This window comes from Podarcis bocagei (assembly GCF_964188305.1).
Source record: "Podarcis bocagei genome assembly, chromosome: 1".
Lineage (NCBI taxonomy): Eukaryota > Metazoa > Chordata > Lepidosauria > Squamata > Lacertidae > Podarcis > Podarcis bocagei.
Window position 1 is genome coordinate 82,163,933 of NC_138125.1, and position 26,413 is coordinate 82,190,345.

General features: G+C 41.2%; 1 protein-coding gene and 1 long non-coding RNA gene across 2 annotated transcripts in view; one reads left to right on the plus strand and one right to left on the minus strand.

Moving 5' to 3' along the window:
* Positions 1 to 691: 691 nt before the first annotated feature.
* Positions 692 to 26,413, plus strand: part of LOC308576248 (uncharacterized protein) — a 41,799-nt gene continuing 16,077 nt past the window's right edge. Inside the window, exons 1-15 of the mRNA XM_081175426.1 lie at positions 692 to 845; positions 2,896 to 3,264; positions 3,758 to 5,504; positions 5,909 to 5,980; positions 13,199 to 13,336; positions 13,552 to 13,620; positions 14,197 to 14,367; positions 15,599 to 15,769; positions 16,474 to 16,644; positions 17,807 to 17,971; positions 18,911 to 19,081; positions 20,950 to 21,120; positions 22,297 to 22,467; positions 25,010 to 25,043; positions 26,140 to 26,161. Coding sequence (XP_081031552.1) covers positions 2,964 to 3,264; positions 3,758 to 5,504; positions 5,909 to 5,980; positions 13,199 to 13,336; positions 13,552 to 13,620; positions 14,197 to 14,367; positions 15,599 to 15,769; positions 16,474 to 16,644; positions 17,807 to 17,971; positions 18,911 to 19,081; positions 20,950 to 21,120; positions 22,297 to 22,467; positions 25,010 to 25,043; positions 26,140 to 26,161 — 3,574 coding nt within the window. The 5' untranslated portion in view covers positions 692 to 845; positions 2,896 to 2,963. The remainder of the gene's footprint in view (positions 846 to 2,895; positions 3,265 to 3,757; positions 5,505 to 5,908; positions 5,981 to 13,198; positions 13,337 to 13,551; positions 13,621 to 14,196; positions 14,368 to 15,598; positions 15,770 to 16,473; positions 16,645 to 17,806; positions 17,972 to 18,910; positions 19,082 to 20,949; positions 21,121 to 22,296; positions 22,468 to 25,009; positions 25,044 to 26,139; positions 26,162 to 26,413) is intronic.
* LOC308597170 lies at positions 5,988 to 13,181 on the minus strand. Its single transcript, XR_014012860.1, has 3 exons — positions 13,074 to 13,181; positions 12,351 to 13,040; positions 5,988 to 6,347 (listed from the first exon to the last, which is right to left on the minus strand). It is a non-coding gene; the product is annotated as an uncharacterized lncRNA (long non-coding RNA).

Consider the following 26,413-nt stretch of genomic DNA (forward strand, 5'->3'; position numbering starts at 1 on the left):
AAGATCTACCCACCTTGGAAGAATGGCAGATGAAGGTGATAGACTATATGGGACTGGCAGAAATGACTGGCAGAATCCGAGACCAGGGAAAAGAGACGGCGGAAGAAGATTGGAAGAAATTCAAGAATTATCTTAAGAAACATTGTAAAATTAATGAGTGCTAGAATGATGTGGTTTTAGAAATTAAGTGGAGTACAGCTGTAAATATTAAGTTAAAAGAAAAGAAAGGTTGACAATTAGATAAAATTAAGGGTGAGGATTTGCTGAACATAATATTTGAAATGGGAATGCAGAAAGGGGAGGTATGAGGAGGTCGGTGAAGTAAGTTTTAAGAAAATAAGGTTCTGAAATTATACTTGTTCTTTTTTGTTTGTTTGTGTTTGTTTGTATTGTTGTCTGTGATATAATTTGTGAAACTTTAATAAATGTTTTATAAAAAATAATAATAAAAAAGAAAGCTCAACTTCTTTCAGATGTGGAGTGAACATCATATGGTCATTGCAGGAGTGCAAGGTCCGCACAGCAAAGTGGTCAGGTAGGCACATGTGGTGGGGAATCCCTAAGGTAAACTGGTCTCAAGCTCTTAAAGAGCTTTCTATAGAATAGTAAGACCTTGAACTTGGCAGCCAGTGCAGGTCTTTGAGCGGAGGGCGGAGTGTTTGGGCGAAGAGGGGCTCTGGAGCGCAGCAACCTGCGAGGCAACGCCGTTGCCTGCTGCGTCACCAGCGCTGTGCGTGCCTTTCGCGTTTATGGGAAAGTGACGCGCCTGACTCCTTAAAAGTCCAGAAAAAACACTGGCGGCACCGCGAGGAGAGATGGGCGCTGGAGCAGCGAGAAGCCGAGCGGTGAGATGCGCCCGAGTGGCCGCGCCTGCTTTTTCTGCCCTTCCCTCGGCTGGGCCTTTCCCCCGCTGTCGTCTGAACCGGCCTCGCGGCTCAGATCTCCCGAGTCTGGGCTCGTCCCTTCTCACGTCGCAGCCTGGAAAAAGGGGAGTTTTAGATCTCGTGGGGAGGAGGCGAGAGGGGCCACCTTCTCACTCGATCTGAGGGAGAAGCTGCGATGCGTGTTCTCAGAGACCTGTTGCGTTATTAGTGCACCACGTCATATCCCAGGGCAAGGTTTTTGTTGCTTTTCTGAGCACGTAGCGGGACGCAAGCTGCGGTTTCGAAATATGAAGATGTGCGGAGTTAGACGCGCGTGTTTATTAAGCACTTAAATAATAGGCAGTGTCAGGGACACAATGCGTTCAGTTGTCATGTTTAAACTGCCGAAGCAGTATTGAAACACCACTTTCCTTTGGGCGGGAATATCCTCTTTCATCTTTGGGCAGGTAACGCTTCATCACCTTAACGCCCTGAAAGCGCCCTTCTTCTTGCAGCTGTTGCTGAACTAAAGGCAGATCCATAAAATAATCATCCTGTATAGCAGATAAGAACTACTGACTGACTACTGTGGAGAAACCACAACTGACACAAGGTGTAAGAAAGGTGCAAAAGCAAGCTTTGTATCCTTTTGGGGTTATTTCTCTCTTTCATAATGTGTCTGAAGGGAAATTTGTGAGGTGGGAAAACCTGCTTCTAAAACCTATGCCAGGGCTCAGTTACAGTGTTGAAAAATACTTCCTGCTAATCTCCTTAAAAAATAAATAAATCCCCACATTTGTTTTAGTTATTGCTCTTAATTGATTTTTTTCCTTTTACAAACATGCATTTTCTTTTTATTTCTGTTAATCTTTGAATGTTTCAAAAAACTGAGGTGGGGGAGTGGGATAAAATGGTTTTATAAAAACCAAATTGCCCCATGTTTAAGATGTGCTGGCTTGTTTATATGCTTGCTTTCTGTATGCAAGAGGAGAGTCAGCCAGTGTTTTTTTTCTTAGGAGTATTGCAGGGAAGACACTACACATCATGCTCAGGGCATGTTGATATAATAATTACTTTGCTTTAGCCATCATCTGAAATACTGAAAAAAGTATGTTATGTAATTAATGTGTGTGTCATTAACACTGATGACTGACTAAGAAAGATTTCAGAACCTGCTTTCCAATTTCCAGATAACAGGTTTTAGTTTATCACAATTAATTTAATTTAAATATTTACATCCTCTCTTTCTACCCAAGGCAGGTCTCCAAGGGGGCTAACAACATGACTGAGAGTCACTGCAAATAATTCCACAACTAAATTAAGAACCAACCCACAATAGTCAGTCAAATCAAATAAATGCCACTGGAAGCCTAAGGAAAGAAGACATTTTAACTTGTTGTGCCCAAGCTTAGTAATACCAAAATGTTTTAAATTTGTCCAGTAATTGCTTTTATTTTGAGTAAGCGCTGCAGATTTGTTAGACGCTGGTGAAATATGGTCAATCCTATTGGCCTTGGTTAATAACATACTGGCCTTACTAATGGATATTTCTGTTCTAATGGAAGCTTCTCAGCAATCTTCAAGGCCTGATCCCTGCAGATGAAAATGAAGTAATCTAGAATTACGTTATGGGAACATGCTAGGTAATTATTGGACTGTTCCATGGGGATAGCCATGGGCATAGCCAGGATTATTGGGAGGGGGGAGGCCTTTTGTTAGGCAAGGTAGGCCTTTCGTTGGGGGCAGAATCTGAGTTTGCTCTGTATTTTTATTGAATTTTCTCGTTTTAGCGGGGGCAGTTGCCCCTCCCTGCCCCCCTGGCTACACCCATGGTGATATTTCAGTTGGTTAGAGCATGGTGCTGATAACACTAGGGTTGCAGGTTCAATCCCTGTAAGAGACACCTGAATTGCAGAGGGTTGGCCTAGATCATCCTTGGGGTTCCTTCCAACTTTATGATCTCTTTAGCTTGCTTTTCACAATCTCTAAGTAACAGCTTTTCATCTTTTTCTGTCGCTTTGTGTGGCCCCAGATCTGAGAACAGAGTCCTTTTATGAGATCGCCAAAGCTCTGCTCCAGCCTCTAACAAGCAAACCCACAATGGCTCACCCAGATCTAGCGATGGGTAGGAATGAAACCTTAAGCCAAACCCTCTATGATGCCTTGGAAGAACTCCTTGAAGACCAGTTTAACATTTTTAAACGGAAGCTACAAGACATTGACCATGATGGAAAGGGGAAAATCCCCAAAGTTCAGCTGGACAGTGCTGATAGATCCGATGTTATTCATCTCATGTGTGACTTCTATGGTGAGGCCAATGCAGTAATAGTATGCATATGTGTCCTTGAACATATTGGCAAGGAAGACATTGCTGCAAATCTCAAAGAAGCAACACGGAAAGGTAAGAAATCGTAGCATATTGCTGGAGATTCACTTTTTTCTTGTTCCTGTTAAAGAGGATCTCCAGTAAGCAAATGCATTGGATCCTGGTGGAACTGCTAACGGGGACTCACCTGAAGAACTCCATTATCAGGCAGGGGTATAAGGACTTGGGCAGCCCTTAAAGTACCTTGGACTCAAGTTGTTAAGGCCCTTGTAAGTTAATACAGGAAGCTTAAACTTGGCTCAGTATCATATGGGCAGTCAGTGCAAGCTTTTAAGCACTGGACTTACATTCTAGCAGTAGTCTGTCCCCATGAACAGTGGAGCCACAGCATTTTACATCTCCACATTTGATTGGGATGGGATTATATATGTCTGTGTAGTTCATGTACAGGCTAGAACAGCTTTTTATATTTACTGATCTTTCTCATTTCAAGACAAGAGATGGAATTCCTAACAAAAAATATTTGGTGCTTTCTCAATACTTCTGCTAGCACATGTCCTTTTCTTAGGTTCTAGGTTAACCTACAGAGACTACATAAAGGGCAAATTTCAGTCAATGAAAGTCCATCCTTCCCTTGCTGAAAATCTGCTTCGAAGCTGCCAGTATTCAAAGCTAACCTTTGATATTGAGAGTCCCAGAAAGCAGAAGGAAGAACATGAAATCATGGCTTTAGGATGGGTATATTTTCGAGACACTTACATGGACTATTGTAGCCTTCAAACAGAGCATACCACTGAAAAGCTATTTAATCCTGATAGAAATGGACTGGTTCCACAAATCGTTGTACTGCAGGGAGCTGCAGGGATCGGGAAAACAACAACGGCAAGAAAAATCATGTTTGACTGGGCCTGTGGAAGACTTTATCAGGCCATGTTTGATTATGTTTTCTACATTAATTGTGGAGAGATGAACCTCTGTAATGAGGATAGTAGTATTGCAGAAATCATTTTAAAAGGGTGGCCCCGACAGGATGAAATTAAGAAGATGCTGGAGAATCCGAAGAAACTGCTGTTTGTAATTGATGGGTTTGATGAATTAAGATGCTCCCTTCAACCAGACCCCTTTTGTACTGATCCCTGGCAGAAGGGGCCTGTGGAGGTCCTCCTGGGCAGCTTACTTAAGAAAAAACTCCTTCCTGAATCCTACTTGATAATAACAACGAGACCAACAGCCCTGGGGTATCTCCATGAGTGCTCAGAGGAATTACGTCGCCATTTCAAGATCCTGGGATTTTCAAAAGAGGACAGAGAGAAATATTTCCACAAATTCTTTGAGAATAAAGACCTCGCAACTCAAGCTTTCAGTCTTGTAAAACAGAACGAGACCCTCTTCACCATGTGCTCAGTTCCCCTTGTGTGCTGCATCATCTGCATGGTGTTGGTACAACAGATGGAAAACAGTGAGGATCTTTGGCAAACATCCAACACGCTCTCTGCCATCTATATGCTTTACCTTTCCAGCTTGCTAAAGCTGCACCACAACAGCCCGTCAAAGGAACATATTAGAAAGAACTTGAAAAGTTTGTGTTCTCTGGCTGCAGATGGAATCTGGAAACGAAAAATACTGTTCTGGGAGGAAGAAATCAAAGAGCTCGGCTTAGATCAGGAAGACTCCCTCCCCCTCTTTCTGAGCAAGAGTATTTTCAGAAGGAACATCGAATGTGAACGTGCCTACAGCTTCATTCACTTAAGCTTCCAGGAGTTTTTTGCAGCCTTATCTTACTTACTGGAAGAAGGAGAAGGGCTGAGTTCTGAAAATCCTAATCGAGATGTGGTCGGATTATTAGAAAGCTACGCAGTTTCCAGACCTGATTTAGAAGTAGCGGTGCGCTTCCTCTTTGGCCTCGTAAATGAAGGAAAGGGAATGAAGGACATGAAAGAGAGATTTGGATGGAAATTTTCGCCTAGGATTAAAGAAGTCTTATTAGAATGGGTGAAAAACACCACAGAAACAAAGATGGATGTACATGAGAGGCATAAGCACCGATGGCTTGAATGCTTGTATGAGAACCAAGAGGAAAATTTTGTGGAAAGTGCATTGGATCACGTGACTGAAGTTACTGTACACGGAAGATACCTGACTAAGACGAGAGTGATGGCCCAGGCATATTGCTTGGAGCACTGCTCTGCTTTGGAGGTCCTTCACGTGGAGGAAATGTTATTTATGAGATATTATGATTTTACCGAAGAAATATTAGAAAAAGAGGAGGAGGAAGAAGAGGAAAAACTTACTAGTTCAGAACCACGTTCAGATGGGTATGTATGATTTAAATAAGGGATGTTGAGTTTCTCTGCACCTGCCACTTCCACACACAGGATTTCACCACATGCAGCAACTTTTTGCCCTTTTCTGATATTTTCCAGAGTTTCTGATGAGGACACACATTTGACTTTCAACTCTCATGAAATTCTCCACACACACACAAACACACCATGTGTTTTCTTGATGCTGACCAGCCAGATCTTCTTTTGATAGACAGATTTCTGGTTAATAGCCAAAAACAGTTAAGACCCCATTTAACTCTTGGCTGACCAGCTGCTGCATTAGGAATTCCTAGAGTGGGCAAAAGGTGTTGACCGTGGCAGCAGGGCAGATGCAGGAGTTGGGAAGTGTGTGGGGGTGGGGGTGAACTAAATGTTCCCATGACGTTGTATTATAGATTATGGCCTTGGAGGAAAGCAAGAATGCAGGGGAGTCTGGCCCCCAAAACACAGGGGAGCGGCATGGCAGGGTGAGCATCCCAGTTCCTCGGGAGGATGATGAGTAACGCACTACTTTTGTGGTGCTTGGAGTCTGTTGATCAAAATGGGAGATAGAGAATGCTTCTGTATTGTATACTGTGAAGCATGATAGGAAATTTTCATGAAGTTAGAGAGGAGCCTACCTGGGCTGTATCTTTGTGGCTCAGTCTCACAGAGTTATCAGCATACAGTCACATGAAAGAGAAAGTATTTCATGTCTATGCATATCTAAACTGACAGGCATCCATGTTGGGTGTAGTGCCTCTTCTGAGCTACTGAAAAGAATGGATATGTTAATCTTCATCTCCAGCAAAAAGAGGTTGCAATGGAGAAGAGCTTTGATTTTAGCTCAAAATGCTTGTTTTTGGGACTTCCGGTCGGCGCCAGTGCTTAATGGCGGTCCTTGCCTCGAGCTCCGAGGGAGGACTGCTCCGCAAGTTTGGGTCTGACCCGCTACAGCGAGCGGGGGACCCTTAAAATTGCAGGCGCTGAAGCCTGTAAGCAAGGAGACTCGGTGGGCACCTTTTGCGCCCCCCGGTACTGTGAAAGAGCCTTTTTAAAGGCTACGGAGCGGCATCGGGAGTGAGCGCGGTGCTGAGAGTCGTCACCCAGCCTGCGGAGTGAAGCTGCGTCGCCATTGAGCAGAGAGCGCCGATTCCTTCCTGAAACTGAATTCGGACTGTAAAACCCGTGAGTAAGATTGACAGATGGAACGGGACATTTAAAGTGGGACTTTTAAAAATTTGGCTGAAAACGGGAAAGGCATAAAATAAGGAAGTCTGCCTCCCCGGACTGCATGTAAATAAAGCAACGAAAGAACAAAGCTGCATTTAATTGAAGGATAATTTTTAAACTGTTTAAAACCTGACATCGGACTTAAATTTCCCCCCCAGCAAGCAGGGGAAGGGGGGGATTAAGACTGAAATTTATATACCTGCTTAAAGGAGAGGAGGAAAGAGATCTTTCACTGTCAAAACCCTGAGTCGGGCTGCTGGAGCAAGCACCAGGCAATTGAACTGTCAATTTAAACTGGATACAAAGTTGGGGTTTTGACTGAAACAAGTTATAAGACTTGAATGGAGTTACTTTGTGAACATTTTAGATTGAAACTGTAAAAAGTGTTTTGACTGTGGATTTTGGACTCTGGTTTCTTTGGATTCTTTGTTCCCCACATTATGTGTTTCTGACTTTCTAAACTGGATACAATTAAATGCTCCCTCTAGAGGAACTAAAGAAAATTTGTTACTGTGAGAGGGAAAGAGTGGAACTTTCCACTTCTAAGCCTTTATGTGAGAATTGACCTTGAGGACATGAGCAGCTTACCAGATGAGATAACAACTAGATCTAAAACAAAACAAACTCAGCAAACTCAAAAGAAAAGGGGTTCTATGCAAGGCACAACACCAGCTGGACAGGAAAAAGTACCAACTGCATCTATGGAGTCAATGACACAGGCATTGCTCAAAATAAATCAGTCTTTGGAAGCATTGACAAAGCAGTCAGCGGAGAACACAAAAAAATTGAATGACCTGACAACAAGATTGGACTTGAACACGGCAAGCGTAGCTTCTAACACAGATTCTATAAATAAACTTATTCAAGAAAATTCGGAAACAAGAAAGATTGCTCAAAGTGCAAAAGATACAGCAGAAGAAACTAAGAGGGAGCTTGCCCCAATCACAAAAAAGGTGAATGAACATGATGCAACTCTGGCTTTGTGGGAACTCCAGAGAAAGGAGAAAAATCTCAAATTAAGATCATTCCCAGAGGAAGAGAAAGGAAGCCTTGCAGAATTCCTTACAGAAAATATTTTGGAATTTTGGCAGGACGAGTTTCAGGAGGAAGAATTTGAAATAACAACGGCTTTCCGGTTGGGCAGAAGGCAAGGCAAGAAACCCAGAGATTGCTTGATTACATTGAGATCTAAAGAAGAAAGAGATAAAATTTTGGACCTACATTATCAAAAGGCTCTCGTAATCCAAAACTGTCAAGTTCAGATCTTCAAAGACATTCCTAAATACATCTTGGAGGTGAGGGCCTTTTATAAAGATTTGGTTTATCTTCTGAAGAAGAACAACATACCTTTCAGGTGGGAGTTCCCACAAGGATTGTCCTTTAACTACACAGGAAGGAAGATTAAAATAAAAACAATTCAAGACAAAGAACTTTTTTTGGAAAGAAACCAGGAGGACTTACAGAAAGGAACAGTAGACACAACAGTGGAGAAAGAACCGACAGACATTGCAAATCTCTCATTTGGACTTTTACCACCATCGGAGGAGGAACAAAAACGTGGAGCAGTTGGAGGAGTAGGTACATAGTACCAAAATGTCTCTGCAACTTCTTAGTTGGAATTGTAATGGACTGAACCTCCCCAGGAAGAGACGCCAAGTCTTCCATATCTTGAAAAGAGAGCAATTGGATTTAATTTGTTTGCAAGAAACGCATGTGACCAGGACACATAGGAAACTACTTATAAACAAGAGGCTTGGACAAGAATTTATTTCATCAGACAAAGTTAAAAAAAGAGGCGTGGTGATATATGCAAAGGAAAGATTGGCTCCCAAAATGATCTTCAAAGATGAACAAGGAAGATACCTGGCAATAGAAATACAAGTTCAAGGAGAAAAAATTATGATATTGGGAATATATGCACCAAATGAGGGGAAGGCGGAATTCTTTAGGAAGCTGCATGAGACTTTAATGGACTATTTGGACTGTAAAATTATAATGATGGGAGACATGAATGGTGTTGTCTCCACTAACATGGATAAGGCACAAAGACAGATAATCTCTAATGATGGAAGACTTCCAAAGACTTTTTTCGAATTGACTGAAACACTGGATTTGATTGACATTTGGAGAACAAAGAACCCCCTGGAGAGGGAGGGAACCTTTTTCTCTGAAGCTAAAATGACCTGGACAAGGATTGATCAAATTTGGGTAACTAGTTGTATGGCACCGAAGATAAAAAAAGCAGAAATTTGCCCAAAGACTTGCTCTGACCACAATGCAGTGAAGATAGAGATGAAACTAACAACAACTGGAACCTTCAGATGGAGGATGAATGACGCCCTATTTAGAGATGAAGAGATTTATAAGAAGGCCCAAAAAGCAGTGAAAGACTATTTTGAGATAAACTTGAGAACTGATGTGGAAAAAAGAATAATTTGGGACGCTAGCAAGGCCGTGATGCGAGGTTTCCTAATACAACAAAACTCCATAAAGAGGAAAAAACAGAATGAGAGAAAAGAAAAACTTTTGGAAAAGATAAAAGAAGCCGAAAAGAAATTGAGGTCCAAACCAAAGTCTCATGAGATTTTGAGAGAAATAAAATATTATCAGACACAATATATGGAACTGATGAATCAAGAGATAGAATGGAAGATAAAGCAAATGAGACAAAGAACATTTGAATCAGCAGACAAATGTGGGAAACTTCTGTCATGGCAACTGAAAAAGAGACAGAAATTGAATACTGTGACAAGTTTGGAAATGGAAGGAAAAATTATCCACAAACCAAATGAGATAAACAACTGTTTTCAAAGTTTTTTCAGGAAACTATATGCACAAGGGCCGGTTAACGAGCAGGAAACAGAAGAATTTATTAAAAAGTATGGACTACCAAAGATTTCAGATCAAAGTAAAAGGATTTTGAATGAGAAAATAACAGGACAAGAAATAGAGGACGCCATTCAGAACACGAAATTGGGAAAATCTCCAGGCCCGGATGGATTGACTGCCAGATATTATAAGGCATTGAAGGAATGGATAGTACAACCATTAAAGGAAGTTTGTAATGAAATTTTGGAAGGGAAAAAGGCACCCGAATCGTGGAAAGAAGCTTTTATTTCACTTATACCGAAAACAGAGACTCAAAAGAACCAGGTTAAGAACTACCGCCCTATATCATTACTCAATGTGGATTACAAAATTTTTGCAGACATTTTAGCAAAAAGACTGAAGAGAGTTTTGGTGCAGGAGATTCACAAGGACCAAACAGGCTTTCTCCCAGGGAGACATATGTCAGACAATGTAAGGAACATTATAGACATTTTAGAGTTGCTGGAAGTAAAGATTAATAGAAAAGCAGTTATAATTTTTGTGGACGCGGAGAAAGCCTTTGACAATATCTGTTGGACCTTTATGAAGAAGAATCTCCAAGGGATGGGGGTAGGCCAAGGATTTGAAAACGGTATAGGTGCTATATATTCTAAGCAAAAAGCAAAGTTGATTGTTAACAATGTGGTAACGGAAGAGATTCCTATAGAAAAAGGTACATGACAGGGATGCCCAATATCACCCTTACTTTTCATAACAGTCCTGGAGGTTTTGCTGAACATGATTAGAGGGGACCAATTGGTTAAAGGCGTTGAGCTTGGAACAAAAGAGTATAAATTAAGGGCATTTGCAGATGATCTGGTATTGACTTTGCAACAGCCAGAGACTAGTACTAAAAGAGTTTTAGAACTAATTGAGAAATTTGGTCAAGTAGCAGGATTTAAATTGAATATGCAAAAAACCAAAGTGTTGGAGAAAAATCTAACAACGGCAGAGAAAGAGAAGTTTCAGAGTGAAACAGGTTTAACAATAACAAAAAAGGTGAAATACCTGGGTGTGAACTTGACTTCTAAAAATATAAATTTATTTAAAGACAATTATGAAAAATGCTGGACAGAGGTGAAAAAAGATCTAGAAATATGGTCAAGGTTGAGACTTTCCTTGTTAGGCCGAATTGCTGTTATCAAGATGAATGTATTGCCTAGAATGTTGTTTTTATTCCAGACACTCCAGATCTTGGATAAGATGGATTGCTTCAAGAGGTGGCAAAAAGATATATCAAAATTTGTCTGGCAGGGCAAAAAGCCCAGAATAAAGTTTAAGATTTTAACTGATGCAAAAGATAGAGGGGGTTTTGCCCTGCCGGACTTGAGACTCTACTATGAATCGGCAGCTTTCTGCTGGCTGAAACAATGGCTACTTCTTGAGAATACAGATATTTTGGATCTGGAAGGGTATGACAACAGATTTGGTTGGCATGCATATATATGGTATGACAAGGTAAAATTGCATAAAGGCTTTAAAAACCATATTGTGAGGAAAGCACTGTATAATGTTTGGATAAGATATAAGGATTTGCTGGAGAGTAAAACCCCTAGGTGGTTATCACCAATGGAGGCTAAAGAGATAAAAAAACTAAATATGGAATCCAATTGGCCAAAGTATTGTGAAATTTTAGAACAAGATGGTGAAAGAATTAAATTGCAGAGTTTTGATAAATTAAAGTCTAAGGTACGAGACTGGTTGCATTACCATCAGATAAACGAGGTATTTAAACAAGACAGGAAAATAGGTTTCCAGATGGAGAGGTCGAAATTGGAAACAGAATTGTTAGAACCCAATACTAAGAATTTGTCGAGAATGTATAACTTGCTGCTGAGGTGGAATACACAAGATGAAATAGTAAAATCAGCCATGATTAAATGGGCACAAGACATAGGTCATGACATAATGTTTGATGACTGGGAACAGTTGTGGAATACAGGTATTAAGTTTACAGCTTGTAGTGCATTAAGAGAGAATATAATGAAAATGGTTTATAGGTGGTACATGACCCCAGTCAAACTTGCAAAAATTTATCATCTGCCCAGTAACAAATGTTGGAAATGTAATGAGACTGAAGGTACCTTCTACCACCTTTGGTGGACCTGCCCGAGGGTAAAGGCCTACTGGGAAATGATCTATAATGAAATTAAAAAGGTCCTTAAATGGACATTTTTGAAAAAGCCAGAGGCATTTCTCCTGGGCATGGTGGGCCAATTGGTGTCAAGGAAGGACAAAACATTTTTCATGTATGCTACCACAGCGGCAAGAATCCTTCTGGCAAAGTATTGGAAGACGCAGCAGCTACCCACTCTGGAAGAATGGCAAGCGAAGGTGATCGAGTACATGGGAATGGCAGAGATGACCAGCAGAATCCGTGACCAGGGGAGAGAGACGGTGGAAGAGGACTGGAAGAAATTCAAAAAATACCTTAAAGACTGTTGTAAAATTGATGATGGCTGAGATGTCATGGTTATAAGAAATAGAGTTTTGCAGCGGTAAATCATAACCTTAAAGAATGCATAACGAAAATGACTGAATTAGTTGAATGAAGGGTTGCTGAGAAAGGGTTAACATAAGGATGCAGAAAAAGGGAGGTATGGGGAAGTCCGGGAAAGAAGGTTTAGGAAAATAAGTTTAAGTAATTATACATGTTTATTCGTTTGTATGTCTTGTATGCTTTTGTTTTGTTTGTGTTTTATTATATGTTTGGAAAATTAATAAAAATTATCATAAAAAAATAAAAAATAAAAAAACCAAAATGCTTGTTTTTGTATAATCTTTTTTTTATTGAGTTTTACATTGCATATTTAAATTCAAACATTAAACACCACCATCAGCATTTAGGATTCCCTGCATCCTTAGACTCCCCTCCACCCTTCCATGGTTACCATTTTCAATATTTTTCAACTGCCTTACATATTTTCTCTTTTTTTCTTACAGTCCATTTTTACCTTAGTTTTTATTACATTACAAGCTTTACTCAAATCCTGCCAAAGTTTTTAGTTGTTTACAGTGTTCTCTTAAGTACATTGTAAATTTTTCCCATTCCATATTGAAGTTCCTCTCTTCCTGGTTTCTGATTTTCCTGGTCATTTTCAGCATTTCAGCGTCGTCCATCATCTTCATCAGCCATTCATCTCTGGTCGGGACCAGATATTTGTAATCTAAGTTATCATGCCTTATGCTGGAACCAGTGCAAGAGTTATGCAACTGAGTGAATGTAATTTTTATTGTTTGAAGTTGAGAGCTGAGTTCTGTGATAGTGCAATTTTTTTGTAGGGATACAGTTAGGGCCAAAGGCCCTTGAGAGGGCGGGGGACATTGCGCACATGAGCATCACACCTCCTTCCCTAAGCTGGGCAGAAGCTTACCAAGCTTTGGGAAGGAGGCACCAGACTTAAATACTTTAATACTCTAATCTACCGGGAACATGCAGGGGTCCAGCTCAGTCTCCCATGTCCACTGACTGCACACCACTGTTCTGTGAGTAAAGCTTTTTGAACCATATTTTCGGACTGGATAATTTTTATTTCAATACAAGAGTCAGTTTTTGCTCATCTAGTGGCTTCCACTGGATAATAATAATACAATAATCTCAATAGGTTATGGGCCCAGATCCAGAGACTTAGAAGAGACCCAGAGTGCAATAGCTGGACTATGTACAATTTTTTGAATCGACTGACTTGTGGTATTTTTGGGAAACCTGAAGAACCTTTGTTTGGGAAGCTGGAATCCTGTTGGTAAGTCCTCCTTTTTGGGGGGGAGGAGGTGGTCTGACCCCTTGGATCAACTCGCACCATGATACTGATAGTGGGACAGGTTGTGCAACAGTGGTATTTGATGTGTGTGTCATGATTAAAGTATAAGTTTGAAAACCACCACACTATTCTCTTCATAAAAATAAAAGAATCTGACGAACCTTTTCTTAACAAGGACATTTTCTTTCATCTCTTAGTGAACAGTATCAAAACCCAGCCATCTTCAAAGCACTGAAGTCTCCAAAAAGTAACTTAAGGCATGTGAGGTAAGAAGCTGTTTGCGTTTAACTTCATTAGAGTCCTTTGCAAGGGCAAAATATTGATCCTGATCCTGGGTGTGATGGACCCAAGTGGGTGTTCCTCTGCACTGTCCTCAGTTTCTTCAGTCAGCAAAAGGCAGCTCTCAAAGCATGAAAAAGAAACCCACAGAAGCATCCTCAGTGGTTCCTCTCTAGCTTTCTCAATCCTAATACTGAGCACCAGAAGTAGGCAATATTATGCCCTTGTTTCTGGCCCACCAAGGCTTTTTGCCTGATCAGGGCAGTCCTGAACTACTGCTGCTTTTTGCTAACTGTGCCCCAGGATGTTCATTCCGGGGAGGAGGGTTCAGTGAATTTAGGGGGACAGACTTGGCAGGCTTGCTACTACCCACAGTTCTCATGTCTCCTTCCAACAAACACTGTTTTGGACGTGATGTTTAAAGGTTGAATTGTAGAGAACGTGGGCATTTTGTGGCTGGAAGGAAATACAATGCTAGCATTGTTATTGTTTTGTTTTATTGTATATGCTGAATCATTTCCGATATACAGATTTTCATCCTTTCATCCAATTGTCCTCCACAGAGTGAAGTTTTTTAGCAAACAGCTTGTTCCTTGTGGTTTCCTCACATCTCTTCTCTCTGTTAACTCAACACTGTTGGAGCTAGAGCTCGGAAGAAATAAAGTCGGAGATTCAGGACTGAAGCTGCTAGCTGAGGGACTAAAGCACCCAAACTGCCAGATACAGAAAGTGATGTGAGTCAGTGCTTGTTAAGATTTCAGCCTCCCTGTGTATCTGCTCCTTTTGCTACAACACGTCTGAGGAAACTTTGGCCTTCTAGATGTTGTGAACTACATCTCTCATATCCGCGGGCATTTTCTATGATTGTTGGGGCTGATTGAAGGTTTAAGGTCCTTCCCTTTATCTCACTCCTTCATCCTGAAGACAAGTGAGGTCAGCAATAAGTGGGACGAGAGTCCATCTCTGTCCGCTAACCCTGTTGAGTAGAGCTAGGTGATATTTCAATTCATCATCTGAAACCGATATGAAGTTCAGATTGTGATACCCGTTTCAGACTTTCTGAGCTGGCAATACATCACGGCTCCCTGGCCGCCACCAGCATAGTGCATTTCACTTCCATCTGCCTGTGCTGTACTGGCAGCAGCCGGGAAGCTGCAGTGTACAATAGTACCTCGGGTTAAGAACTTAATTCGTTCTGGAGGTTCGTTCTTAACCTGAAACTGTTATTAACCTGAGACACCACTTTAGCTAATGGGGCCTCCTGCTGCTGCCGCGCGATTTCTATTCTCATCCTGAAGCAAAGTTCTTAATCCAAGGTACTATTTCTGGGTTAGCGGAGTCTGTAACCTGAAGCGTCTGTAACCCGAGATACCACTGTATTGCCAGCTCAATTGCCTGCTCTCCCATCTGCCTGTCTGCACATTTCCCTTTGCCTGAGCAAGTGGGACAGGCTGTCTTTCCTCCACCTTCTCAGGCTCCAAGCTGTGGAGAGAGGATGGGAGGGGGTGGGCAGGAGCGCCTTTGCCCAGCAAGCAGGCAACCTTCTTCATTTTCTCCTAGTCACTCCACAGCCCCACCAGTTTTTCAGCCTTTTTCAATATTATTTCAGATATCATGATATATCACTGATGGTTAGTTGGTGGTATATTACGATGTTGAAAACCAGATATTGCCCAGCCCTACTCTTGACATCAGAGATGCAGATGAAACAGTATTTGTGGAGGAGTGGGTCAGAAAGGAACATGACAGCTTTGTTAGCCAACTTTTGTTGTTGTGACGGAAGGTGTGGAAATGTGGGATGTAGTCATATGTACATACAGCTTTCCCCTCTGAGGAGTTACACTGGCACTTTGCCAGCGCCAAGGCAACCAGAATATCTTAGGAGATGGCAATGGGGAAAGGAAAAGATGGGGATAGATGCATAAACACGTTTTATTTTAGTACTTGTATTTCTGTTCGCTGTAGGTTATATAGCTGTGGACTGACAGGAGCATGTTGTGAGGACCTGTCCTCTGTGCTCTGTACCAAGCAGACCCTGACAGATCTGGATTTATCAGACAATGCACTAGGAAATTTTGGAATCCGCCAACTTACTGAAGGTTTAAAACATCCTAACTGCAGGCTGCAGAAGCTCGTGTGAGTGTTAACAAGTAGAACAACAATGAAATAATTGTGCACCTGGAAAACCAACCAGATTTTTGCAGTCACATACAGTTGTATTGACAACCCTTTCAAAGCCTAACCACCTCGCCAGTAGTCAGCTTGTTCCCCATATAAAGCTCACTTTAAGTTCCTTATTCTCACATGGTTTGGATCTGCTAGTCCTTATTTAACATTAAAAAAGAAAATGTTTACTCCAGTTTCGAACTTAAATGTGTGTTTATTTGAGTTTTTATTTGTTTCTGCCTACAAAACTTCTCTTTCTCTTGTTCTTGTGTCTTTTTGGAGAATGTTTGGGGAAATGAGAAATGTTGGCAAAGAAACAAATGTTAAGTTTTTAAGGCTGCCCTAATAATGTAAACTGTTGAGAGAGTAAGAACTCAACAAAATAAAATACACACCAAGGGGTGTAAGGGGCCATTCTCATGGCATACCAGCACTGGGCTCATTTGGACCTGGGAATTTGGCAACCAGAAAGCCACCCCACTGTCCTTTCTGACCCATTGTGCAAAACCCTTCACTTATTTTGCTTGCTTTTTAAAAAACCATGTTCAGTGTTTCCTGCATTGCAGGGGGTTGGACTTCTGGTCCCTTCCAATCTATGATTGTTCTTGTTTTCGAAATTCTATTCACAACTCATCCAGAAGTATTCTTGTTTTTTCTTTTGCTGTCCTCTGCAGGTTATCCAACTGTTCTTTCTCAGGAACTGCTTGTTGGGGTTTCGCCAAAGTTCTGCGTACAAGCCAGACGCTGAGAGAGTTAGATCTGCGTTTCAATAAAGTGTGGAACATAGGAATGATGTTGCTGTGTATGGGACTAAAGGATCCAGCTTGTAAATTAGAGAACCTACAGTAAGTTTGACTGGTGCAGTTCACTCTACTGAATGCTTCATGCAGGCGTTTTCAACTTTGGGGCGGGGGGAAGTGGTGGGCACACTTGGATTATTTTTTTAAAATATAAATTTGTATTAATTTTCCAATATTTACCCAATATTACCACAGTTTTGCCAATTATACAGATACCAATCAATATCAAAATAGTTCCAATTAATTCCAAAGTTATACAATTTAAGCAAAGTGTTTCCTCACATTCCTTGATCAGTGGTTTTTGTCCAGTTCTTATATTGCTGTGGTTCATTTTTTTAATCAACTTCTAATTACATTTCAGTTAGTATATTAATCATTAAGATAACAGCTACATTTTTTAGTGATTACTATTCGTGTTAATGCCATATCTAACTTTTTCTAGGATTTCAAATAAGGTGCTCTGATTATTTTCCTTTTTTCTGTGTGTGTCAGTCTGAATATATCCAATTCTTCTTTGGCGATCACTTGTAGCTGAGTAAGATTGTCTTCCATAAACACGGTTTTAACAATGAGTCTGTAAGTGATTGTGTAAGCCAATTCTGGATCCACACGTCCTTCCACAGCATTGAGACAGTCTTTAAACCTCTTTTGTTGACCACCAGCATTATGCATTCCATTTTTAAGTTCAGAAATTATGAAGTCCTTGGCATTTGTCCTCTCCAGACCCTCTCCAATCCAAAGCAACATCACCAAATAATTGAAACCCTTGCCATATTAAACCCATTCCCACCTTGCCCTTGGAAACCCATGACATGGAGAGAGATGTAGGTGCTGCTGACCTGCTCCCCATATGTCTCCCTGGTTGAAAAAATGTACCATCCTAGTGTGAGCTCCCACTCCTCATGCTTTACTTCTTGCTGCATGTAGGAGACAGTGGAACACTGATGCCATGACAGCATGCCATGTGTTTCCCCAAGCTACAGATTATCAGGGAGATGCATGTGGCCATCATTAGCCAAACATCTTCCTGTTGCAGGTATCACAGAATCACAGAATCATAGAGTTGGAAGAGACCACAAGGGCCATCGAGTCCAACCCATGGAGTCCAACCCATGGAGTCTGGTCCAGAGCCACTCCATGTTTTATCCTTCCATCTTTACCATATATGGTGTGTGCTGTTGGAATGAGCTATGTTTCCATCTTGCAGGTTGGTTAAGTGCAGCATCACAAGTTGTGGAGATCTGTCTTCTGTCCTTGCCACAAACCAGATGCTGAAACAAGTAGATTTACGAGATAATAAACTGGGAGATTCAGAAGTGAGGCTGCTGTGTGAGGGCTTGAAACATCCAAACTGCAAGCTTGAGGTTTTGTCGTAAGTATGAAATTTGCCTCTTGGAATGCATTGTGCAAAAGGCTTCTTCCAGTAATGATAAAAAGAATATCTACAATTATACTTCCGTTCTACAGGGCGGGGGGGGGGGCGGTTCGTATAGGTTTCTATGTAATGTGGGATACATTGCCAAGAAAAGGGTTATCAAAAGTGTAACAGAGAGAAGGACACGGAGATGTTTGCTAGATTTTTTTCTACCACCAAAAAGATCTTGAGGCCCATGATGGATAGCTTGATCAAGTTTGTTGACTCAATGTGCAGCGCCTGTAAAAAGGTGAATTCTGTGCTGGAGATCATTAGGAAGGGGGTTGAAAATATGACTGTCGGAATCTTAATTCCTTTATACAGATTTCTGCTGCAATCACACTTGAAACACTATGTATAGTTCTGGTTGCCATACCTCAAAACGGATCTTGCAGAGCTGGAGCGGGTGCAGAGGAGGACAAAATAATCAAGTGGCTGGAATGACTCTGTGAAGGAGAGTTGCTATATTTGGGACTTTTTAGTTTATTAAAGAGCTGAAAGAATAATAGTGCGATTGAAGGCTTGTAACAGATACCCCTTAACCTTCCTCTATCTCAACAGCAGCCACTACCTGATTATTCAGAGAATCATAACCTCCTTTAATAAATAAAACACCTGTAGGTACCCTGAAATATGTATGGGGCATCCCCAAACACATTTAAAAAGTAATCTTGCTCCAGATTCTCAGAAATGTAGAGCTAATATTCCAGCACAATAGTTACAAAAAAGTTAGACAGTATTTAACAAATGATATCATAGTTTACAGACATTATCTGGTGGTACGTAAATTGGCTCGAAGGATTCAGCATTAGGGAACTTCAGAAGTGATTATATCATAATTGGAAAATTGTTTTTTTTTTTACCAAACAGTCATATTACTCCTTCTGTTTGATTTAGGTTGTTTACTTGCTGTCTGACAGCAGATTGTTGCAAGGCTCTGTCTTCTGCTCTCATTACCAACCAGGCCTTAAGAAAATTAGATTTAACTTGGAATGCATTAGGTGATTCAGGGGTGAAGCTACTATGTGAAGGGCTAAAACATCCAGACTGCAAGCTGCAGAGTTTGAGGTGAGTACTTGTGTGAGCATGTGAAAATATGCAATGCAGTGTAATATGTAATAAATGCAGCATTTTTGTCATGCAAACTGGAGTGATCATGGTGATACCTATTGGCAGACAAAGACTATCAGGAGTTAAGCTAATGGGAAATTAATGCCCCTCGCATTGCTGTTGGGGCACATGTCATACGTTCAACAGCAAATCTATATAGATATTCTTCATTTCTTTTTACACTATTTGCAAGTGAGACTATTATACATCCAAGTGAGTAAAAATAATCATTTATAATGATTATTTATTATTTATACCCCTCCCATTTGGCTGGGTTTCCCCAGCCATTCTGGGCGGCTTCCAACAAAATGTTAAAAATACAGTAGAAGAAAGAATCTTGACAGGTTGCCGCTCTGAGTGGCTTGTATGATCTAATTGGGTCCATGTTAAACTGACCAAAGCTCAAAGCCAGGCAAGTATGGGTTATGTTAAATCCACAAGTCTAGAATCTGGAAATGGCAGTCCAGCAACAGGAAATGGATGTTAGGAAAACCAATTGGATGTTACGAAAACATTCTTTAAGAAACAGATAAAAGTTCCTAGAAACTTTAAAGAGGGTTCCAGAACTTTCTTTAGTGTGTAGGAGTGGCACTCTAGGTTTGATTGGTGTCAGCTGGAGGTGCAAATAAAGGGAGGAAGTTGCAGGCTGCAATTTCTGCAGGAAGAAAGCACACACACATACACACACACACACACACACACACACACACACACACAGCACGCACGCTAACAACAAGGTTGGAAGTAGGACAATGTATGCTGCTGATACTGTGAGTTTTGTTGTATCAGGATTGTTAATTATTGGACTGAGATTATACCATGCTGGAGAGATAAAGAAGGAATGTAAATAGTTTATAATAATGATAACAGAAATGCTTGTGCAACCAGTCAAGCAATAAAGAAGCTCTTGACTGTGAATTTGAGTATGACTCCTGTTCTTGTCCTCTGCCTCGGGAAAACAGTAAGAAGTGGTTTTGCTGAGGTGCCACCACACAAGCAGAAAGCGCAGCAGAAGTGTGTGGGCAGTAACCTCTAATAGTGGAATATTGTTTCCTTTTTGTTTTGAAAGCGAAATACTTGTTCTAAAGATTGCCAAACTTGTGGGGCGGGAGGTGGGACTTGTGTTACCTATTTAACCCTCTGAAGCACAGGTGGACTTTCCTTACTTGGAGGTTTTTAAGCAGAGGTTGGATGGCCATAAGTCATGGATTCTTTAGTTGAGATTCTATGATAGGCCTGTGTGACCCCTTGGCTGCTCTCTAGGTTAGCCCTGGCAACCTGTGCCAGATTAAACCCTGTGGAGGCCCCTAGGTATTCAAAATCTTGGGGCCTCCCTCACAAATTATCTCCTAACATGTTTTTGGAATTTTCTTTCAAAATGAAATCAATATTATTTTGAACCGTTGTTGTGGGCCCCCTAAAAGGTTGGTGCCTTCTCTCCCTATTTGGGAATCCATCACTGCTGACAACCTTTCGCTAATGCCCAACTGATCAGCCATCAGGATATCTATTGAGTGTGTTTGTATGTCAGTGAATCTGCCCAGTTCTAGCCAAACCCACCAGCCGCCACACTCATGGCCATGTGATCTCTGAGCACCCACCTACCACCTAAGGCCTTTGGGTGCAAATAGATCACACCATTCATGAGCCACCAGTATGAATTGCAAAAATGTTTTCCCTTTTTACTTAGTTTTAAACTGTGGGTGACCAAAGAGAACCCATTTTAGTTGAAGCTTCGCAAATTGTGTAAGTCCGACAGGTCACTGTTCTTGATGTCATGTTTATAACTCCTCCATCCTGATAACTCTTGTTACTGTTCCGTGCAGGTTGTCCCACTGCTCTTTTACACAAGCTTGTGGCGGGGATCTTGCCGAAGTCCTGAGGGAGAGCCAGACACTGATAGAACTGGATCTGGCTTGGAATGAAATCGAAGACAAGGGAGTGGAGCTGCTCTGCGAGGGACTAAAACACCCAGACTGTAAACTGGAGATTCTAGAGTAGGTCACCAGCTCCTTTGCAGAAGCACAACACTCTCTTTAATCTGTGCTTGTTTTCATTTGTCAGGGTGCTGCAACAGTTGTTAAAAATGAGGACTCAGTATCAACTGCATTTTAAAAATAGTTGTGTTACTGTGTATGGATTTGTCATATTAAGAAAACAAACACACATGTGCCCCAGTTTGTCAGTCTGCCCAGCACTCTTCATAAAACAGCCTGCCTTACCTAGTTTCTGCTCGGAGGTAATTGTAGATAATATTTAAAGTAGATCTTCTGTAAATTCCAGGGGAAACGCTTCCCCAACATCCTGTGCAAAGCAGAGAGTGACAGTATTACCCAATGGCTTGATCATGTGGCTGTGACAATCGATCCCTCTTTGCGCTTCACATGCAAGTTTAAAAACCAATCCCCTTGCCTCTTATCCTTGCTATGGGGAGAAGGCTGCCATGTGTGGTTTTTCAGGAGGAGAAGTACATCAGGGTTGGGCAACCGCAGTCCCAAGGACTGAATGAGACTCTCCAGTCATTTGGCTTTTGGGACTCTCTCCAGATCAGGCCATACTCTTTCCCAGGCCATACTCCCTTTGAGTACTTTTGCCAGTTGGAATGTGTCCTTGAACAGTGAAACACCTCTTCCTTCCTTGGAAGGAGAATGGAGAAGAGTGTGTGTGTGTGTGTGTGTGTGTGTGTGTGTGTGTGTAAGTAAACTACTGGCTTTGGCATCAGTGGGATGTAGCTCACTATATGCAAAAGTAAGATTCACATCCATTGCTCTGTCCATTTTACATCTAGCCCTGCCCACCACTGGTTTGTGGCCCTCAGAAAGTTGTCCATAATGGAATGGGGCCCTTGGCTAAGCCAGCAGTAGATAATCTGAGCAGGCGAAGGGAAGTGATCACATACATGGTTAGATCTTTTGAATCCTGTCATAATGGCAGGACAACTCATATGGCCCAGTACCATTCCTGTTGCCCTTCATTAAAACCACGAGAGGCTGGTGAGGGTTGTGGAGATCCTAACAGCAGCTGCCTGGTCCTGAGGAAGATAGTTGCTGTGAAAGAATCTCCCTGCGCTTCAGGTCTTGGATTATTTATTCAGTTATTTAGTGGCAGGCATTTTGAAGCTACGACAGTGAGAATGAAGGATGTCACTGGGGATTTGTCCTTACATTGTGTAGGCTGCATGGGTGCGGCAAGACACCTGCTGCTTGTGAGAACCTCTGTGCTGCCCTGACTACAAACCAGTCACTGACCAGACTGCATGTCAGCTATGACGTCCTGGGAGCCTCTGGCAAGGATCAGTTCAGAAATGCACTGCAACATGGAAGGAGAAGACGGCAGGGACTATGGTGAGTTATTTCCGGCAGCCATTTTGAAATCGTGCCTCATAATGATTGGGCACTTAAGGAAATTGCAATTCTATCTACCAGAATGTGGGATTTCTTGTAGGGGAAATCTGTCATGTCAGAGTGTGGCCTCTAGGGGATTGGATCTAGGCGTTACTCTTACCCCTGAGCCATATATTCCAGCAGGATGGGTTATTTTTAAAAAAATCAGGCCTTGTTTTAATACTTCTGGTGGTCTGTCCAGCTTTAGGTTTAAGGCACTCTACCAGAAGAGCACATGCAGGAGTGCCAATACAATTTTCTCAGTCCAATACATTTTTCAGTAGATCAGCCCCTTTGGTAGCAAAAGAGGACACAGATTTGCATATGTTGTGTGTCATATGCAAATTTGTGTCCGATTATGCAAGTAGAGGGCCCCTTCCCCCCAAAGTACTGCACCAGGTTGGCAAATGCTAATACATAGGATTGGAGCCTAAAGCTTTAGCGGCAATTCAAATTTGTGCTTAAAATAGGGGGGGAAACCATTGTTTAGGCTGCGCAGGCTTACTATCCTTCCGCAAATGTTATAGAAAAGAATATTAAAAGATAGGTTTTTAGTTTGTATACAGAACAACCAGGCATTTTGTGTTTTAGGATGAAACACCTGGGGCCTTATTTCTAGCAATAACTAGAACTTATTTCTAGCAGTAACTAGAACTTGACCAAGAACTTGTCCTTTCTCAATACTGGAAAATTAAATGCGATTTTCGATTACAGGTTGAATGGAGAATGTATTGGCATACCCGAGTGGTGATGAAAGAAGTGAAGATTAAGAAAACTATGGGCAGGATTCACCTAATTGGTTCTGTTGGCAGAAGACCTGCACAAAGACTTTCACTTGCACAGTGTGGCTTTCTCTCCCCCCCTTTTATTTTATTATACAATAATATGCATTATATATTTCATTATGCAATAACTCCTCCTTCCTTGAGCCCTCTGTGCACCTCCACCCCACTGAAATTGGTTTGGGGTTTGTTTGTTTTTGGAGAGAAACTGGAATAGTCTTGAGGGGGAGGAGGGGAGACTTCCATCTGGCAGGCAGGAATGTTTGCGCAAATGGATAAACAGGAAGAGCACAAGGTTAAATTCCACCCAGTAATTCTGGCAATTAAATACTTTTATCAAATGATATCATTGTTGAGAAATGGCAGCCAAAAGTCACCAACCCAACCAAGTTTTACTTTGAAGGGGAAATAAATTTGAGATGTAAGTTTCTGCAGGCTGCTTGTGGGTGGCCGTTATATAGTTCATATGAGATTATTGCATTTTTTGGGCAATAATTCTAGTTTTGTCCCTGGAAGCAAATTAACCACTTTTAAGTTTTGGAATCCCCCCCCAAACCGTAAAGCAGTGTGTGTGTGTGTGTGTGTGTGTGTGTGTGTGTGTGTGTGTGTATATATTATATTTATTGAGATTTTACAGGCAATAAAAAGTTACAAGATTCAAAAATAAGAAATAAGAAGAATAACAATAATAAAAGAAAAAAGATACAAAAATACAAAAACAAAACACATAAAAAGTAAGAAAAAATTAAAAAGAAATCAATATTTTCATGTCTTATATTTCATTTACTTGTTTCCTGACCTCCTCACACCCCCCTTTTTTGTATTCCAATTCACATAATTAATTCAGCAAATCCTTACCCTCTATCATTTATCTTTACTCAATATCTTAACCTATTATGACTATATATTTTAAACCATTGTCAATCCGTATTCACATATTCTTGTTAATCTTTTTACCAATACCGCTTATTTTCAATCCAACATCCCTTTAACATTCATTAATTTTACAGTATTTCTGCAAGTAGTCTTTAAATTTCTTCCAGTCTTCTTCCACCTCCTCTTCTCCCTGATCTCGGATTCTGCCAGTCATTTCTGCCAGTTCCATGTAGTCCATCACATAAAGCAGTATATGAATTCCAGGAAACAAATAGAATCAACTTGTTGGTTGTATACAGAAAAAAAAGGTTGTTAGGGCTGTAAAACCCCATACCATTAACATCCTTGCAGTCTAAAGGTGTCGTTCTGCCCTATAACTTACCCACATTTCTTTGTGTCTCACTGCCATCAGAGCTGTACAGTGGTACCTCAGGTTAAGTACTTAATTCGTTCCGGAGGTCCGTTCTTAACCTGAAACTGTTCTTAACCTGAAGCACCACTTTAGCTAATGGGGCCTCCTGCTGATGCCACGCTGCTGGAGGACGATTTCTGTTCTCATCCTGAAGCAAAGTTCTTAACCTGAAGCACTATTTCTGGGTTAGCGGAGTGTGTAAAGTGAAGCGTATGTAACCCGAAGTACCACTGTATAGGTTTGATAAGGATTTGACGCAGGGCCTTTACAGTGGTGGCAACCAGGTTGTGGAATGACTTTGGAGATTTTCCACTTGGGGTTGCAGACAAATTGTTTTGGAGGTTTTGGGTGGGGAGATCAATTGTCACTTTTTGCTATTCCCCTTGCTACATCCCCACCCAATACCTCTTCAGTGCTTTCATTTCTTTTTCAGCCACACTTCTCACAGGGGAATGAACATAGCTTATGTAGGTTTTTTAAAAAATAATTTATTAATCTCTTAGATTTGCACTAAATCAGAAAAATGCAAGCCTGTGTGCTAAGAATTTACAATTGCCTTGGCTTGTGTGCACTGCTTAGGTGGGGATTTATTATTATTATTATTATTATTATTATTATTATTATTATTATTATTATTATTATTATTATTATTTTATTTTTAAAGTGTGCCCATAGCTATCTGCTTGCATGCCCTTGCCATGGAAAAAACGGTTTGAAGAACATGGAGAATGCCAATGTATGTTGAAAAGGGTTCTACGTAATGCAGCCAAACACTTGAGAGTGGGCAAAATTACGTAGCTGGGCAGGCAGTAGAAGCGGAGGCATGATTATTAAGCAGTGGGCACTGGTGAAGGCAAGGAGAATAAGGCAAAAAGCTGATGCCCTGTTGCTGTGCTGTGTGAAAATCTGACTAGGCTGAATAGTCAATGCATTGCTTCCATGTGAAGTATGAAGTGAATGCTTTTTTCCCTGTGTTCAGTGTAACATTTCTCCACTGCCTGCGAAGGGCATGTTTCCACAAACTATGCCTTTTAAATAAACACCATTTAATCGATCTTGACTGGTATCTGGATATTGACCATCAAACATCTGCTTTTAAACTTCCAAGGAAAAAGAGGCCACCACCTTCTGAGGGAGCCAGTTCCACTGTCCAGAGTTAAAATATTAAGTTAAATTCTGCTCTTCCACTACACAAAAAGGTTCTCAAAACTGATTACATGGCTCTTCTGCAGGTTGTCATGCAACCACATACCTTGATTTTTTGGCTATCCCATTTTTCTGGTCTGGTCTGGTCACACTAATACTGACTTCCACCAGCAGATGGTGGACTTTCAGTGTAAGATTACCGGAACCCGAGGACAAATCCATTTCTCTCCACCTTTTTCCTCGGGATACTTCCTTGTTGCTGAATGCATTTAAACTTAAACAGAAACTGAAGACGTACAAAGGGCCGTCTGCACTGTAGAGATTGTATTGGATCTTAAGACTGAGAAGAAATTGCCCTTTTGTGTTTCAGAGGAAGTAGTGTCCTGGTTTTGTTCGTTTTCTCTTTCATGTTCATAAATGACACCACCGATGCGGTCAGGTAAGCCAGGATCGTTTTGCTTGCAATCCTGTTCAGATTAGTTCAGGTTGCTTAATTGAAATCAGGTGGACTTGCTGAGTTTTGAAGTAACCAAATTGTGAGCAGTATTGCAGTTATTTTGTTAATTTTGGAGTTGCAAAAAAAGGGGGGATTTAAGGTAAAGAACCCCTGGACAGTTAAGTCCAGTCGAATTTGACTTTGGGGTGCAGTGCTCATCTCTGCTTTCAGACGGAGGGACTTTACAGGCAACCT